Source organism: Cinclus cinclus, chromosome Z (assembly GCF_963662255.1).
Source record: "Cinclus cinclus chromosome Z, bCinCin1.1, whole genome shotgun sequence".
NCBI lineage: Eukaryota > Metazoa > Chordata > Aves > Passeriformes > Cinclidae > Cinclus > Cinclus cinclus.
The window spans coordinates 21,405,990-21,422,718 of NC_085084.1; the positions used below are offsets into that span (position 1 = coordinate 21,405,990).

The 16,729-nt window shown below is 45.3% G+C and overlaps 1 protein-coding gene across 1 annotated transcript in view; it reads right to left on the reverse strand.

Moving 5' to 3' along the window:
- The window catches only part of PLPPR1 (phospholipid phosphatase related 1), a 71,681-nt gene that overhangs the window by 21,425 nt on the left and 33,527 nt on the right, over nt 1–16,729 (reverse strand). Inside the window, exon 4 of the mRNA XM_062512939.1 lies at nt 1,052–1,184. Coding sequence (XP_062368923.1) covers nt 1,052–1,184 — 133 coding nt within the window. The remainder of the gene's footprint in view (nt 1–1,051; nt 1,185–16,729) is intronic.

Genomic DNA, 16,729 nt, shown 5'->3' on the forward strand with positions numbered 1-16,729 from the left:
AGAGAGAGCTGAAGGAGAAGGAAAACCATGGTTATTCCTCCTTTGCAGAATATATTTGCTGATTATGAATATGCCAGCACAGGGCAAGGCAAGGTCTTCAACTCTGTGCTCTGAGGAAGAACCCCTGCCTGCAGCTAGGGATGTGCTCCATGGAAGCAACACAACACTTGCCGCAGCCACAGCAGACATTCTCATTCCAGGAAATGCTCAGAAATTCAGCAGTGACAGGGAAGAAGTGCCCCAGATACTTTTCAGCTTTCCCTCCCCCCATTGCTAGTTCCAGGTCAGACTGTGAACTGGGCTCTGCTCTCTGTCAGAGGCAGTGTGTGAGGGTTCTTCACTTCTGAGAGCGCACAAGGAGGGCAGTGTTGTGATGCTCTGTGGGCAAAGCCCCTCTTGGCCAGTGGGGAGCCATCTGAGGAGCCACTGGCCCATGCCATCAACCAGACGTCCCATCACACGCATGAACTTGTGACTCATCAACAGTGTGAAGAAGGTAAAGCGGTTTGCAAGCACCATATAAAGCAACCTCCAAATGGTTTAATGACAGAACTCCATTTCTCAGCAATTAACTCAATGAAAGTTGTAAGAAAAAGCAAATACAATGAAAATAATAATATTATTTTGAAGTGAGCTCTGGGCTTTTTTTACGCTGTGCTCAGCTGAACATTATGTGGAAGAGCTATGGATGTTAAAATTAGAGCTGAATAGAAAAATGCCAGATAGATGAGCTGGTGAGGATAAATTTGTAACTAAAATGGGTAGCTCACATAAACTAGCAATGATATAAGGATTTTATTGTTATAACATTTCTTCAGGGGTCTCAAAAAAGCATTAAGCTCAGCAGAATATGATCTAAACCAGCTCCAGCCAGCATGATACGGCAAATTTTGCAAGTTACCTTGGAAATCCTGAGGGGACTATCCCTTTAAGGCGGAAGATGCCTGCAAAGATTTCACAGCTTAATTAATTTTGTCATGTACTTTGTCAGGGTGTTTTGTCCTGGTTTGGTGCAAGCAGGGTTCAAGCTTGCAGTGCACAGGATGCTTACCTATAAAACGTATTATTCTTCGAAGCAGTGGGTTCAGGTAACAGCACTCTCCAGTCAAAATAGTTTTCTCTTGAATAATGAGGGTTTCTCGGGTTGACTTTATGAAATACATGGATATCTCACCAATAAAAATCTGCCAAGGAAAGGGAGAAGAAACAAAGGGTAAAAAATTTCATGAGCAAACATTGAAACATGGGTGACTACTTCTAGCCCACAGACATGCTACACAACCATGTGTTTTGGGGACACTGCACTTGCATTTTGGGGCTCAGTGTTACTGACACACACCCAGCTCCCACCCTGAAGAAGGATCATTCCTGCACTCAGTGGCACAGAGACCCAGAGAAGCTGACTTCACTCATGGGGTGGATTGTGATCGTGCATCTCTCCTCCTCCCCTGGCTGCATTTTGAGCTGAGAAATGCTTATTAAGATTCAGCCTTGAAGAGCTGCATGGCGACTAAGCCCCTGTTGAGCTTATCAGAAACACTGTCCATTCCAATGAACTCTGCCATCTAATGAGCACCAGCTTTATCATGAATAGCCTTGGAAACTTATTTTTCTTGTCTGAATAACAACCCAAATGAAATAATATTTTTGTTGTTGAACTTTCCAAAAAAGCTAACAACTTGAATTGTTCCCAGGATGGAAGATTACCATAACTAAAGCCCCCTCTCTTGTGACCTTCTAAATGATGGTTCAGAGTGAGATCCTTTTTGATCTCTCAATTCCCAGAAGATAAAGGGGTAATGTGTATGTCTCAGACATTGATAGCTGGATGGCCATGAAGCCAACCAAGGACTATTGGCAATAACAGACCAGAAATGTTGGTAATAACCAAGGATTGCTGTTATTAAAATGCTGTGAGAAAGAACAATATTTAACTAAATGTTCTATTATCAAAAATGAAGTCTCTGCAGAACCACTGATCATGATGTTAGCTGTGCTTATGTACTACATATTTTTATATGATCTGAACATTCATGCTTTATATAAGGGTTAATTCCCACAGGAGTAGGATCATTAAGCACTTAGAACTAATTTACTTCTGTTGCACTGAGGCCTATCTGCCCTCACCAAAGCTGGACAGAATTTAATCACAGGCTTTGAAGGCAATGATAGTCCACACACAGCAGGAACTTCTGAAAATATCACCCATCATATTATGTCAGCAGGCTTTAGAAAGGGAAACTGGGACCCTTTTACAAAGACAGAGATTGCAATTAATGTCTTTAATATAAAAAACACCCAAAACACCAAGGGTGGAAGAATGGGCTTTTAAAGGGGAGCACTCAAAATTATTAATTTAATACATTATTACAGGACATACATAAGAGAAATCCATAGTACTAGGGAATTGTCAGAGAAATACATAACAGAAGTGTTTGTGTACACACACACAGGGTGAAACAGACACCCAAAGTTAGTGCAAATGTCAAGGAAGGCACCTTAGTTCACTCTGAGTGCTGGAATGGTGTGTTGTTTCAAGGGCAACAGTTTATCCTTATTGATTATTGACATTCAAGCCAAGTACGCTCAACCGCTTTATAATTCTACCCGCTGATGGCAAGAGATGTGGAGCTGTAAAATGCATGTCGATAATGGCATCTGGAGGGGAGCTGATGGATGGGAGCTGCACTGAAATATGGCCTTTATCGCGTTTCACTCCATCTGCTCTTAACAGAATTGGCAAGCAGTTCAATAAGCTTAGCTCATTAACGATGCAGCTGGGAATTAAGAAAAAGACCATCTGCACTAAAGCAGTTTGAAAGTGACACTCTGTTTCAAACAGCTTATTATTTGAATTACTATAATGTTCAGAAGTTTGAATTCCTGCTTTGGTTCTCTGACTGCCCGGGACTGTACATACACACTGTCAGACAATTCACATTCTGAGGGAATTCTACTCTAAGAACACAGGGGCTAATAGATTTTAAAATATCCTAAACTTTTCAAATTCAAGAGACTTAGGAATAAAACATACTAATAGTCCTCCTGTAACAATACATCCATCTTTAAAGTTCCTTTACATCAGAAGTTAACAGAGTGTTTTCCCACTTCAATTCCTATCTTTGTTGCTATAAATCTAGCTGTCTAGCATACTCCTAGCAACTCCCATGTGCACAGATTAGTTCCACTTAGATTTAGAGTAAATTTTGCCAGGCTGTAAATCTGTTCAATTCCGTTCCACTGATTTAAGCAGAATTATCCCAGACTTCCTACAGCATAACAGTTCAAAATCTGACTTTTTAAAATGAATACTGCCTTCTGTTTAATGCAGAGTTTACGTATATGGCAATAAAGCCCTGTTTGTGTGGAGATACAAAGTGATTCAACGTAACTGGACCACTCATGTCATTTCTGGCACTGAATTTAGTTGCTGAAATTTTTTTTCTTGTATGCTTAATATGGGCACTTTAGAAAGTCAGCCTTGCTGTTTCCTAAAAATTCAATGGGCAATCGGACACCTTATTCTGAAAGCTAATCTGCCTATACGCAGTTGAATGTGGTCTGAATAGCTCTCAAAGAACTTCTGGGGTTTTTTTGTTTTGTTGTTTTTTCCTCCGGGCATTTTTGAAATCAAGTAACTCCACTGATTCTCATTATTTAAACCCTGATGATACTGCATGAACAGGGTCCACATCCTGCCAAATTCTCCAGGTGGCCTCCCAGAATCAATCACCAGCACTACTGAGTACCTCAGCTCCTGCCAAAGCTGAATCAGCACTCTAGGAAAAGATACAGATTAGCTGATACCTAAATATATAGACTCTGTGTCTAAACATGGGTGGGAAAAAAGCCCAGTAAGTAAACCCCTTTTATTTCTGTTTGGGAAAACAATGCAAGGTTAATGAACTTCTGTATCATACTGGCTTAATTAGACATGAAATGTCAGGAGAATTGCACTGGATTGAAAGCACAAGTGATCTGCAGTCTGGCACAGTGTAGGTACTAGGGAAGCAAAGGTAGTGCCCTGGATATGTTTTTGTTCTGTTTCCTGACTGCAACAGCAGCTCATCTACACTCTGAGGACATACTGTGTGTGAGAAAGCTTGCTCACATTTCATTTCCTTTTACTAGCAGGTCAAAATAGAAGGATGACCCAAAATGCCAATATTAATTAGAAGTACCCGCCCAGCAGTCATATTTCCTTTGCTGATTTCAACCTCTTCACTGAGAAAACTTCTTCAAATTTTCCTGCCTTCCCATTACTGGCTATGTCACCAAATACTTGCCCCTCAAAGCCTTCTGCTGCACATGCTTTACTTATTTCCTGACCCAGCAGATGATAAAATTATCTGTCCATTATCCTCTTCAACAGTCTTTTATCCATGATAGTCCTTGAGCTGACATTTTCAGACAGTGAAATGTCTCATCTTTCCCTTTCAAGTTCTCAGCACAGCATTAGCACCTGATACTCCCTGCACTCCTGTACAGATTACTGACACTTCCTAAATTTAATTATCAATTTAATCAACAAAATAATGGAACTATTGCTTTTAAAGGGACATGTAATATCTTTTTTCTATTCACTTTTTTTTTCACTTTCCCATAAGCTCACAAAAAGGATAATTTACACAACTTTGTTAAAAAAAGATAAAATTTAAAAAAAAGAAACAAAAAGAAAAAAAAATGTAAACATCAAGAAGACCTGTTTCTGTGAGGATAAACTAAAACAGACTATCCAGGAATGTGTCTGTGGTACAACCAAGTGGACATTGCAAAACAGTGGCATCCGGGAGCTGCCCTAATTGTGCAGTGGGGGCAAGGGTGGGGAGCCAACTTGAAGAGTTGCATTAAATTTACAAGAGTAGTTATTGGTGGCGCTGATAGCCACAGATGGGCCCAACTTTTAACCCCCTTTGCTCCTTTTATCAGTGTTTCTTATTCAGGACATTGGCCTTGTACCTCAATTCCAATGCTGTAGCAAAGCTGAGGACTGCATCCCTTCTTCACCCCCCTGCCATGCTTTTGCTTACTTCTCCAGTAGCCAAAATATTTCTCCTTGGTCATGTTTCCCCAAACTCATGTGCATGTAGAGTGCCACAATGTTCTTCCTCTTGGGAACTGTCCGAGTCTCACCTGTTTTCTTCTCTTTGAAAACCCACTACAGATTCACTGCAACTCAAGCTGCTCACCCCCCTTTTCCAGTGGGATATGCCCTGACGGCCTCCCACTGCCGCTGGCAGAGGCTGCACCTCATGCTGGAAAATATCCTAAATATAATTTATTTTATTTTATAACTATTCAGTTTTCACAGAATCACAGAATGAACTAGGTTGGAAAAGACCTTTGATACCATCAAGTCACCTATGTTCACCTTTGCCCCAGGGGAAGGGAATTAGAGTTTCTTTCCAGGGCACTGTTCCACCAGGTGAAGGCCTGATGAGTTTAACATCTCAACAGACTGGGAGCAGCACAGAAGATTCACAAAAGGTAAAAGCCATCAGTGGCCCTGAAGGCTCACAAGTACACCATCAACTCCAAACAACACCCCTCACCTGGGAAAGGAGAGAGAAGAATGAGGACCTAATTAGAATCAGAGGTGAAGATATCTGTTAGCAATAGGAAACCAGATACTAACTACATAACTTGGAACCAATGTACCAATAAACCAATGAATATCTTTAGGTTTTGACTGCATAAAGTTTGCTTTTAAAGTTAATGTTTTTGCCAGAAAAATCTGGTAATACATGTGTCATGGACTGATTTTCTCTGCACATCCAGGCTACATGAGGATGAAATGGTATCTGTTGCACATCCTGGCTAGAAATAAAGTAATGCCTTGATTCTCTAACACTAAAAATGTTGCTGGAGGGTTTTTGTTTATTCCTGCAGTTTTGGTGACACTCACAGCCCTCCTGTCACTCACTCAGTCACTCAGTCACTCAGTCACTCGTGACAAACATGAAAAAATTATTATTGCAATGTTTTCATATTTCCATTGAACACTGGGGTTGTATAGAAGTTCCCACTGTTTTAATTTTGCCTGCAATTCCACACAGATAAAGGAGCACCAGCCAAGGTGCATGGGAGAGATGTAGGATGCATCACCGTGCCCACAGTTTGGGACTGTCTCATGTCTGTCTCTCTGTGAAAGTTACTTCCTTCTGCTGCTTTTCCTGAAGAAGTACAAGTGATGTAATTTCCCATCACAGCAAGACAATGGAGTTCCTATACTAGAGAGAATTATGTTAAGTGCACACATGACTTGTCTCTTTCCTAGATATTACATTGAAATTATTCTGATTTCTGCGAGCTTTTAAATCCTTCAACTTGTTTACTATAGCAGCATCCTTGTGACACAGTCAGTCCTTTTTAACATCACTTTCCACACTGAAACCCCACTCAGGGACATGCCATAACACACAAAAAATCTCTGCAGCAAACAAAAGCTGAACTTAGATCTTTTAAAATCGTTTCTCTCAGTCTGGGCAGGTTTGTCACAAACACAAAGAACCAAATTAATGAAGCATCCAGCATTCAAAGAGCAGCCAAGGCGAGGAGTGGATATGAGGAAGGCACTGTCTGTGAGACAATCTGCATGCAGAGTGCTCAAAAACAGAGAACAGCAGCAGATGAAGCTGTGGGGCTCTCAACCTCAATCAGCCAGCTTCAGCATGACTCTACACTTCCCCTGGGAGAAGCAGGACTCTTGACCAAAAGATGACCTTTGCAAAATGTTCCAGAGGGTGTTTCATCAGCATTGGCTTGAGCTGGGCCAAAAACAGTTCTGCCCTTTTGCACTGTGGTATCTCTGAGGTTTGTATCAGAACAGCTACAGTCAGGAGAAGGATATTCTTCAGGCTCTCCATGGGAACTCATGTCTTCAAGGATGGAGATGCCACAGCCTCTGCTTCAGTGTTTGCTTACCCTCATTGTTAAGGTTTCTCTAATTTTTAATCCATTTCATTTTTTGAAGCTGGTGTCTCTTGCAAGATTGCCTCTCATGATCAGAACAGTCTGTTCCCTCTTCTCCACAGTCCCCACTAAGAACATGGCTTATATTGACTTTCACTTTCTGCTGTGGGTTCCTGAATTCCTTAGACTTCCTTCACATTTAGCCTTAGCCCCTGAGGAATACTGATCTGCCATTCTGTATCTGCTACCCCCAGGACCCAGTACTGACTCTATGAAGCTGACCCACTCCATGGTCAAACCCAGGTGGCAAACACTTAGCAACATTTATATTGAGAAAAGGGACCTTAGAAGGCAAGGGGTGGCTGAGGTCTGCCTCAACCCCTCCCCAAGATGCAGGATTTCTTCTGTGATCCACAGACAAGGCCCTGAGGTTTTCCCTGATCAGATCACTATCACTGGTATCCCTGACGAGAGGGACCAGCTGAGAGCTCCCTCAAACACTCTCTTGTCTTTGCTATCTGTCCTAGTTTACAATCCAGGACGTGCCCAAAATCTATTTCACCACCTTCATGAAATGTGCCATCATCTCCTCGTGTGCCTCAGAACTCTTGAGCTGCCTCCTCCTGCACTGCTGAAGCTGGGCCAGTGCTGTCTCACCGCCGCTGCTTCCTCGGCAATGCTTTGGGGCTTTTCACTATGCTGTGGCCCTGCACCCACCTGCCCAGCCAGGACATCCTTGCTTTTCCAGCTGTCACCGACAGAGCTTCTCATCTCACCCACCAGCCCAGGATTTTCCACCATTCCAGCTTGGTGCTCTCGGAGCTCCACACCAGAATCAGACTGCCCCAGGTTTCGTAAAGCAAAGCCCTTCAAGGTCCCTAGTTCTATTTACTTTTAATGTTCTAGTTATTACTGTTGTTTGTTTTGTCTTGTTATACATATTAGTAAAGAACTGTTATTCCTATCCCCATACCTCTGCCTGAAAGCCCCTTTAATTTTCTAAATTACAATAATTTAGAGGGAGGGGATTTGAATTTTCCATTCCAAAGGGAGGCTCTGCCCTCCCTAGCATATACCTGTCTTTCAAACCAGACACTATTACACCCTGGACAGGTGTTCTCACCCCCATGAATCAATACTGTATTTTGCAAAACTATACAAGACAATAAAACAGTGTCTTCAGCTGAATGTTGCCGGCTCACTTTTAATTTTCCAAGGATACAAACTCAGTGGTTTAATATGCATTCATATTGCATATGAATGTCACCTCATAGTCACCTCATTCTGTTTTAGAGTGGGTGGTTGATGTTGTTGAATGAAAACAATAGCAAAGAACAGTTGTAAATACTTTTCTAGAACAAGAAAATTGCTTTGTTGTTTTGTTTCTTTTTTCTTTATTTCAAGTCAAAAGGGTTGAAATCCACAATTTATGTTCTAGCCTGCTCAAAACCCAAAACTGTCTTAGTGTGGTGCTTGAAAACCTAAGACATTGTGGTAAAACTCTCTAAACTAATTGAAGAGAACACACACACACACACAAAACAAATTTAGTTAAAATTTGTTTTGTTAAAATAATGAAAAGAACACATTTTCCACAGCTCTGCATTGTTCCTCACAGACTAGCATCTGACTGGGACCACCACAAGGTCCTGGAAACACTGTCAACAGAAGTGCCCGAAAGTGTTGCACCAAACCAAGAATGCCTTTTTTATTCTTCCAGAATGGTGCGCAAATAGCAGAATATTAACACTTACACAGGGCACACCTTTGCCTCACTCCTTTGTATCCCAGCTCCACCTTCACCACCTCAGGATCTGAGCCCGGGCAGGACTCCAGAAGATGAAGGCAGGTCACCACTGGCAGAGGACAGAGCCTGCTGAGCCAGCACAGGGGTGAAGGGTGGTGGGGAGCAGGCTGGGGCACAGCAGGCTGTGCCTCCTGGCAGCACCAGCACCAGAGCCTGGTGATTCCTGCCTCAAGAAGCTGGAAAGGAGCTGCTGCAACAGAGCTCTGACTTGCATGAGACATTCTTGGTTTTCCCAGCATCTGCTGCTGAGCAGCCATAGGGCAATCAGGCACAGGGAATCATTCCCTGGCTTCCCTTACAGAAATAAATCAATGTAGTAATATGGCTGTGCAAAGTCAAAGCTAAGGAATCAAGACAGAATAGGGGAACCATCTAGAAGAATTGTGTTTCTGAAGTTTGAGAGGTAAGTGCAGATTGTAGAGAGAAGTTGGAACAATTTCCTCCTGCTTCAGATCAACACTGTAATTCAGCTTCTAATTCATAATCAGACTGGTTTGGTTTGACTGAAACCAACATTATCTGAAAATACTCCTTCACACAAATGAATAACACTGGACAGTTAACAGATTACATGCAGGCTCCTACTTCCAATGAGGAAACAGAAGGAATGAAACTGAAGTTTGTGTGAAAACGGTAGTGGCACTTTCAATTCATTTTAAGGCAACAATGAACAGTGAGACTACTGCCCTAGAAGCTTTCTGAATACTATTCAATATTAATTTCAGTGAGCTGGCTCTATTCCTAAGCCTCTCTGCTTCTCTTGGGTGGGTAGATAAATCACATCGGATGGAGCAGAGCAGGCAGCAGTGCCGAACTCTGGAAGGATTGTTTAGTACCAGCTGGAGAACTGGCTGCTTTGCAGTAACCTTGTAAACAGGGAAAGGTAGTATTCAGGGACACGGATGAATATGGTGGAGTCATCCCAGAATACTTTCAGGGAAATGTTTCAAAACCAAAAAATAAAACTGCATAAAATCAGGCCAGTCACATTTATTTTGCCACTAAAATTGTAGGGAAATGCAGATATAGTGGTACCAACCCACAGCAGCTCTTAAAACACACATTCATTTTCCTCATGTTCACTGTCGTAGCCAAGTGACAAAGACACAAAGATATTCCGTTAAGTTCACAAATATTGAAGATCGTGGCTTGCAAACACTGTAACACCTTAAAACTGTGCTGAGTTTGAGTCCTCCCCAGACCTATGCACACAGGACTGCACTTAATGATGCTTGTGTCTCACATGAGGGAGCTTGTACACATCCCTAGGATAGGAGATAGAAGCTTCCCTAGAAGCTTCCATAGCCCTTTTAGTAATATGAGCTAGTACCTTGTTGCTGCTGGGTATCACCAATAATCACTCCTCTCATGTCATGAGCTGTAAGGACAGAGGTAATGTGAATGCAACACAGAGACATCGGGTTTGCTGCTGCACTAAACCAGCCATGTGCCAAGTCAACCATTTTGCTATTAGGAAGTGGAGCAGTAAGTGTTGTGGAGAGCAGAAAGAAGTAATTGTAAGGAGGGACTGGCAATACCTTTGACTTAAGTCATGTCTTCATGGAGGAGCTGTACATTGTTGGTGATTCTTCCCCAGAGCAAAGTGTAGGGAGTGAAGCTGCAACTTAATTGACAGTGAATGCACACAGTGCTCCCTCCCATGATGCACAGCTGTATGGGGTCTTTTGTTTGTGTGTATGGAGGTTTTTTAAAGAGTACAAATCATCTTGGTCTAAATAGAAATGGCTGCATTTGTTCCTTGCACTGAAATCCCTGGGACATTTGACTGGATCAAATATCTCCTGGGCAGTGGACAGATTAAGTGAGAGGCAGTACCCAAGTGCAATACAGAGTTTAGGGAGAATGTGAGCTCACTTTCTGTCTCATTTATAAGCATTTCATTGATGACCATTGCCAAAATTCAGTCTGCAGTGTCAGCTATAAACTGAAGCAAAGTGTGAAAATACTGTGCAAAGAGAAGGTCTCTGAGGAAAAGATGGGAATGAGAAATAAAGTGAATTACTCCTATAAAGATATTGTGATGAGCACCAGTCAGGAGCACAGAAAAACACACCTCTGACATATGCCCTGGTTGAAGATTAACCTGATATTAAGTTAAATTAATATCATTAAACAACTGTACATTAAACAACTGAATTATGTATTAATAATACAATACAACACAATGTTACAACTAATTTAAAAATAAACAATGCATTAATAAATACTACATTAAAATGGAAATAAAAATGTTTTGCCTGGGAAGTTTGACCTTCTGTCTCCTTGAGCTTGTACTTTAGAGATCACTGGTGCTAAGCAAAGTGCCAAAAGCACTGCACTGACTCTGACCATGTCTCCTCTGTGTGGAGCAATGTATCCAGTGTAACAGTACAGCACAGCTCACAAAGCAGAGTTTACCACTTACACCCAGCCCTGGATCCATTCAGCCAGGGTGATAACTGTCCTTATGGATCTAGGCTAGCATTTCTGCACAGTTTGCATTGGATGGGTTAGTTCACAGTCCAGCTCCACACAGCACTAAGATGAAGGTCTCTTCAGCACCCAACAATCTTACTTGGCACTCACTATAGCCTTTCACTCTTTGTGTTTAACATGGGCTATGGAAACTACAAATAAAACACTCTTCATCGAATCAGAGAACTGCTCATGTTGGAAGTTGAGGGTTAGTTCTTTCTTTTTTTGCCCTCTGTGGAATTTTCCCCATTGTCATGCTAAGATACCTGTTGACTGGGCCCTGGTGACAAGGGGGAGGGGACGGGAGGGAAGAGAGAAACCCCGCGAGATTCAAACAGCCAGAAGAGGAAGCGGAAGGCTGGGCCTCGGCCCATTTCCCCTGCGGAGTTCGGACGAGAAGGACGATCGCTGCCTCTCCTCCATCTCCGCCATCCCAGCGTCGGGAAACCATCATCAAACCCTGCCCGGCTGTCTTCTCGCTGTGAACTACCACCATCCAGCACTCTACTGATCACCGGGACCGACACCGTGAGCGGAGAGCTCTCTCTCTCCATCTCTCTCTCCCCCTGGGACAGCGCTGCCACCACCCCCAGCCCTCCTGCGGCTCTGCGGGACCCGCCCGCCCCCAGCACCAGAAACTGCAGCTCAGGGAAAAGGTGCCTGCAGCCAGAAAGGACTGGGACTGAGTTACTGTTCTGTTTGTGGGTAATTTCATAGCTGTTGATGTTCTTGTTTGTCTTGTTAGATATACTAGTAAAGAACTGTTATTCCTACCCCCATATCTTTGCCTGAGAGCTCCCTTAATTCCAAAATTATAATAATCGGAAGAATCACATTTCCTTTCAGTCCAAGGGGAAGCTTCTGCTTTCCTTGGCAAACACCTGTCCTTCAAACCAGGACAGATTATGGCGCCCAACGTGGGGCCCGAGGGCATTGAGAGAAAAGGGTGAAAAAGGAATAACAGTTCTTGAGTTACCTCAGTTTTGTGTTAGGTGGCATCATGTTGTCCAGCTTACCGTGGTTTGGGCTCCATGTGGCCACAGCTTTATCTCTCCCATTTGCAATCCCTTACTGGAACATGGGTCCTATAACTCAGGCTGCTGTAACTATTATCCAGTTCCTTTTGTGGGCTGATAACGTGAGAAATTCATGGATTTTTAACTTCCTCTGGAAGGTGGGCACATGGATTCGGAGCTATCACACTCTAACTGTATGTTTTTGGGGCTACTTTAATAATGGTACATACTGTGAGGATATGACACCAGGGAAAATTTTGTCCCAACCCCTTACACAGTTTTTTGGGTCTGCTCCACCAGCTTTTGAGGGGTTCAAATCTCTTCTAAGCAGTAATGATGTCATACAGTGGCTGACATTGCTAATAGGCCTTGTAAACCTGTTCTATTTAACATTCCGAGATGAGGGGAGATTGACTTGGATGACAACCCTGATACGTCCCCCAAGGAATAGGGATCCTGCCCCAGAGCCTGGCCCTGCCCCAGAGCCTGGCTCTGCCCCAGAGACTAAGGACTCTGCCCCAGAGCCTGACCCTGCCCCAGAGACTAAGGATTCTCCCCCAGAGACTAAGGATTCTGCCCTAGAGACTAAGGATTCTGCCCCAGAGCCTGACTCTGCCCCTGCCACAGAGACTAAGGATTCTGCCCCAGAGGCTAAGGATGTTGCCCCTGAGCCTGATTCTGCCCCAGAGCTCACCTCAGAAAGGAACCATCCAGAGTGGGTGGGGTTTCTAGTGAAGGAGATGGGCCAGATGCTGAAGGAGTACCTTTCCCCAGCTCTTGAGAAACTCTCCCTCTGCCTTAAAGAGGGAGAACCTGATGGTGCAGCAGTGGAACCCACAAATGTTACATCTCTCCAGGCTCCAGCTGAACTGCAAGGGCACTCACAGCCAGCAGCAGTTGCCCCCGTGGCAACTAGAAAGTCTAAGGTGAAAACAAAGCACCTAGATAATAATGATCAGAAAGCAGGGCCCTCACAACCAGCAGGGGAGCCAGAGGTTGAGATCGTCACAGAGTCCCTGTCATACGAGAGTCTCCGTAATCTGCGTAAAGATGTTGTACGAAGGGGCCGTGAGGCTTTTACAATGTGGTTACTGCGGGTCTGGGACCTTATGGGTACAGGTGTGCAGCTGGATGGTACTGAAGCAAGGAATTTGGGACCCCTAACCCAGGACTCAGGTGTGGATCACATATTCGTAAGGGAACGAGGCCCCCTTTCCCTCTGGGAGTGGCTTTTAATGAGTGTAAGAGAGAGGTTTGTCCATAGAGAGAGAATGCAGGAGCACCACCATAGAATGCGCTGGAAAACCGCTGAGGAGGGGATCCAACAGCTGAGAGAAGTAGCAATACTGGAAGTACTCTTTGGGAGGGGTGGACAACATGACAATGACCCCGACAAGGTCAGGTGCACAGGGCAGATGTTGTGGAATCTGGCACACCTGGGGCCATCTCAATACACCACATTCATTGCAGCCATTAATGCTGACACCAACCACGAGACAGTGGGTTCTGTTGCCGATAAGCTCAGAAATTTTGAGAGTATAATGAATGGCCCAATGCAGGCTCAGGTCTCTGCCGTGATTAGGGAACTCAGAGAGGAGTTCAAGGAGGAGATAAGAGGGGTGAGGGAGGAGATGAGGAAGGTCAATGCAGCACCAGTGAGAGTCACAGATCCCAGAGTTAGAGCCCAACGTCCCCCAGCTAAGGAGAGAGGATACAGCCCACGAGCTGACCTGTGGTTCTTTCTGCGTGACCATGGGGAAGACATGAGGAGGTGGGATGGGAAACCCACTTCTGCCTTGGCAGCGCAGGTGCGTCAACTCAAGGAGGGAAACACTAACCAAAGGAGCTCCACTAAAGTGAAGGTAGCCTCAACTTCCCATAACCAAGATGCAGGGTATTACAAAAGGGAGGATGATTTGTCAGATCCCCTAGAGGGAACCTCCAACATGTATGCCCAGGAAGGAAATAATAACCAGTGCTAGAGGGGCCCTGCCTCTAGCCAGGGAGAGGCACGGGAAAACCGGGTCTTTTGGACGGTGTGGATCCGATGGCCTGGCACATCAGAGCCACAAAAACATAGGGCATTAGTTGACACTGGTTCACAGTGCACCCTAATACCATCAGAACATGTGGGGGAAGAGCCTGTTTCTATTGCTGGGGTGACAGGGGGATCACAGGAATTGACTTTGCTGGAGGCTGAGGTGAGCCTGACTGGGAAAGAGTGGCAGAAGCATCCAATTGTGACTGGCCCAGAGGCACCGTGTATTCTAGGCATAGACTTCCTCAGGAATGGCTATTACAAAGACCCAAAGGGACTCAGGTGGGCTTTTGGAATAGCTGCTGTAGAGGCAGAAAACATTAAGCAATTGAACACCTTGCTTGGACTGTCAGAGAACCCATCTGTAGTGGGACTCCTGAAGGTGAAGGAGCAGCAAGTGCCAATTGCCACCTCCACAGTGCACCACCGGCAGTACAGGACAAATCGAGATGCCGTGATCCCCATCCACAAGATGATCCGTGAGCTGGAGGGCCAAGGGGTGGTCAGCAAAACCCACTCACCCTTCAACAGCCCCATCTGGCCTGTGCACAAGTCTGATGGAGAATGGAGATTGACTGTGGACTATCATGCATTGAATGAAGTGACTCCACCGCTGAGCGCTGCCATGCCGGACATGCTGGAACTCCAGTACGAGCTGGAGTCCAAGGCAGCAAAGTGGTACACCACCATTGACATTGCCAATGCATTTTTCTCCATTCCTCTGGCAGCAGAGTGCAGGCCTCAGTTTGCTTTCACCTGGAGGGGCGTGCAGTACACCTGGAACCGACTGCCCCAGGGGTGGAAACACAGCCCCACCATCTGCCATGGACTGATCCAGGCTGCACTGGAAAAGGGTGAAGCTCCAGAACATCTACAAAACATCGATGACATCATTGTGTGGGGGAACACAGCAATGGAAGTATTTGAGAAAGGAGAGAAGATCATCCAGATTCTGCTGGGAGCCGGTTTCGCCATCAAGAGGAGCAAAGTCAAAGGTCCTGCCCGAGAGATCCAGTTCCTGGGAGTAAAGTGGCAAGACGGGCGGCGCCAAATCCCCACTGAGGTCATCAATAAGATCACTGCGATGTCTCCACCAACCAACAAGAAGGAAACACAAGCTTTCCTAGGTGCCATAGGCTTTTGGAGAAGGCACATTCCTGAGTACAGCCAGATCGTCAGCCCTCTCTACCTGGTCACCCGGAAGAAGAACGAATTCCACTGGGGCCCTGAGCAGCAGCAAGCCTTTGCCCAGATCAAGCAGGAGATCGCTCATGCTGTAGCACTCGGCCCAGTCAGGACGGGACCAGAGGTGAAGAATGTGCTCTACTCTGCAGCCGGGAACAAGGGCTTGTCCTGGAGCCTTTGGCAGAAGGTACCTGGTGAGACCCGAGGCCGACCTCTGGGATTCTGGAGCCGAAGTTACAGAGGGTCTGAAGCCAACTACACCCCAACAGAGAAGGAGATCTTGGCTGCTTATGAAGGAGTTCAAGCTGCCTCAGAAGTGATTGGCACAGAAGCACAGCTCCTCCTGGCACCCCGACTACCAGTGATGGGGTGGATGTTTCAAGGGAAGGTCCCCTCTACCCACCACGCCACCGATGCCACATGGAGCAAGTGGATTGCCCTCATCCCACAGCGCGCCCGTATTGGAAACCCAAATCGCCCTGGGATTTTGGAAATAATTACAAACTGGCCAGAAGGTGAAAACTTTGGTCTTGCCGATGAAGAGGAGCAAGAACAAGTGACCTGGGCTGATGAAGCCCCGCCATACAACCAACTGCCAGCAGATGAAACTCGCTACACTCTTTTCACTGACGGTTCCTGTCGCATCGTGGGGATGAACCGGAAGTGGAAAGCAGCCGTATGGAGCCCCACACGACAGGTTGCACAAGCTACTGAAGGAGAAGGTGGATCAAGTCAACTTGCTGAACTCAAAGCCGTTCAGCTGGCCCTGGACATTGCTGAAAGAGAGAAGTGGCCAAAGCTTTACCTTTACACTGATTCATGGATGGTAGCCAATGCTCTGTGGGGTTGGCTGGAAAGATGGAAAAAAGCTAACTGGCAACGTAGGGGAAAACCAATCTGGGCTGCTGATGAGTGGAAAGACATTGCCAGTCGGGTAGAGAAGCTACCTGTAAAGGTCCGTCATGTAGATGCCCATGTCCCCAAGAGTCGGGCTAATGAAGAGCACCAACACAATGAGCAAGTAGATCAGGCTGCAAGGATAGAGGTGTCACAGATAGACTTAGACTGGCAACACAAGGGAGAGTTGTTCCTGGCTCGATGGGCCCACAATGCCTCAGGTCACCAAGGCAGAGATGCTACCTATAAGTGGGCACGAGACCGAGGGGTGGATCTCACCATGGACAGTATTTCCCAGGTTATCCATGACTGTGAGACGTGTGCTGCCATCAAGCAAGCCAAGCGAGTGAAGCCCCTCTGGTATGGGGGGCGGTGGTCCAATTATAAGTATGGGGAGGC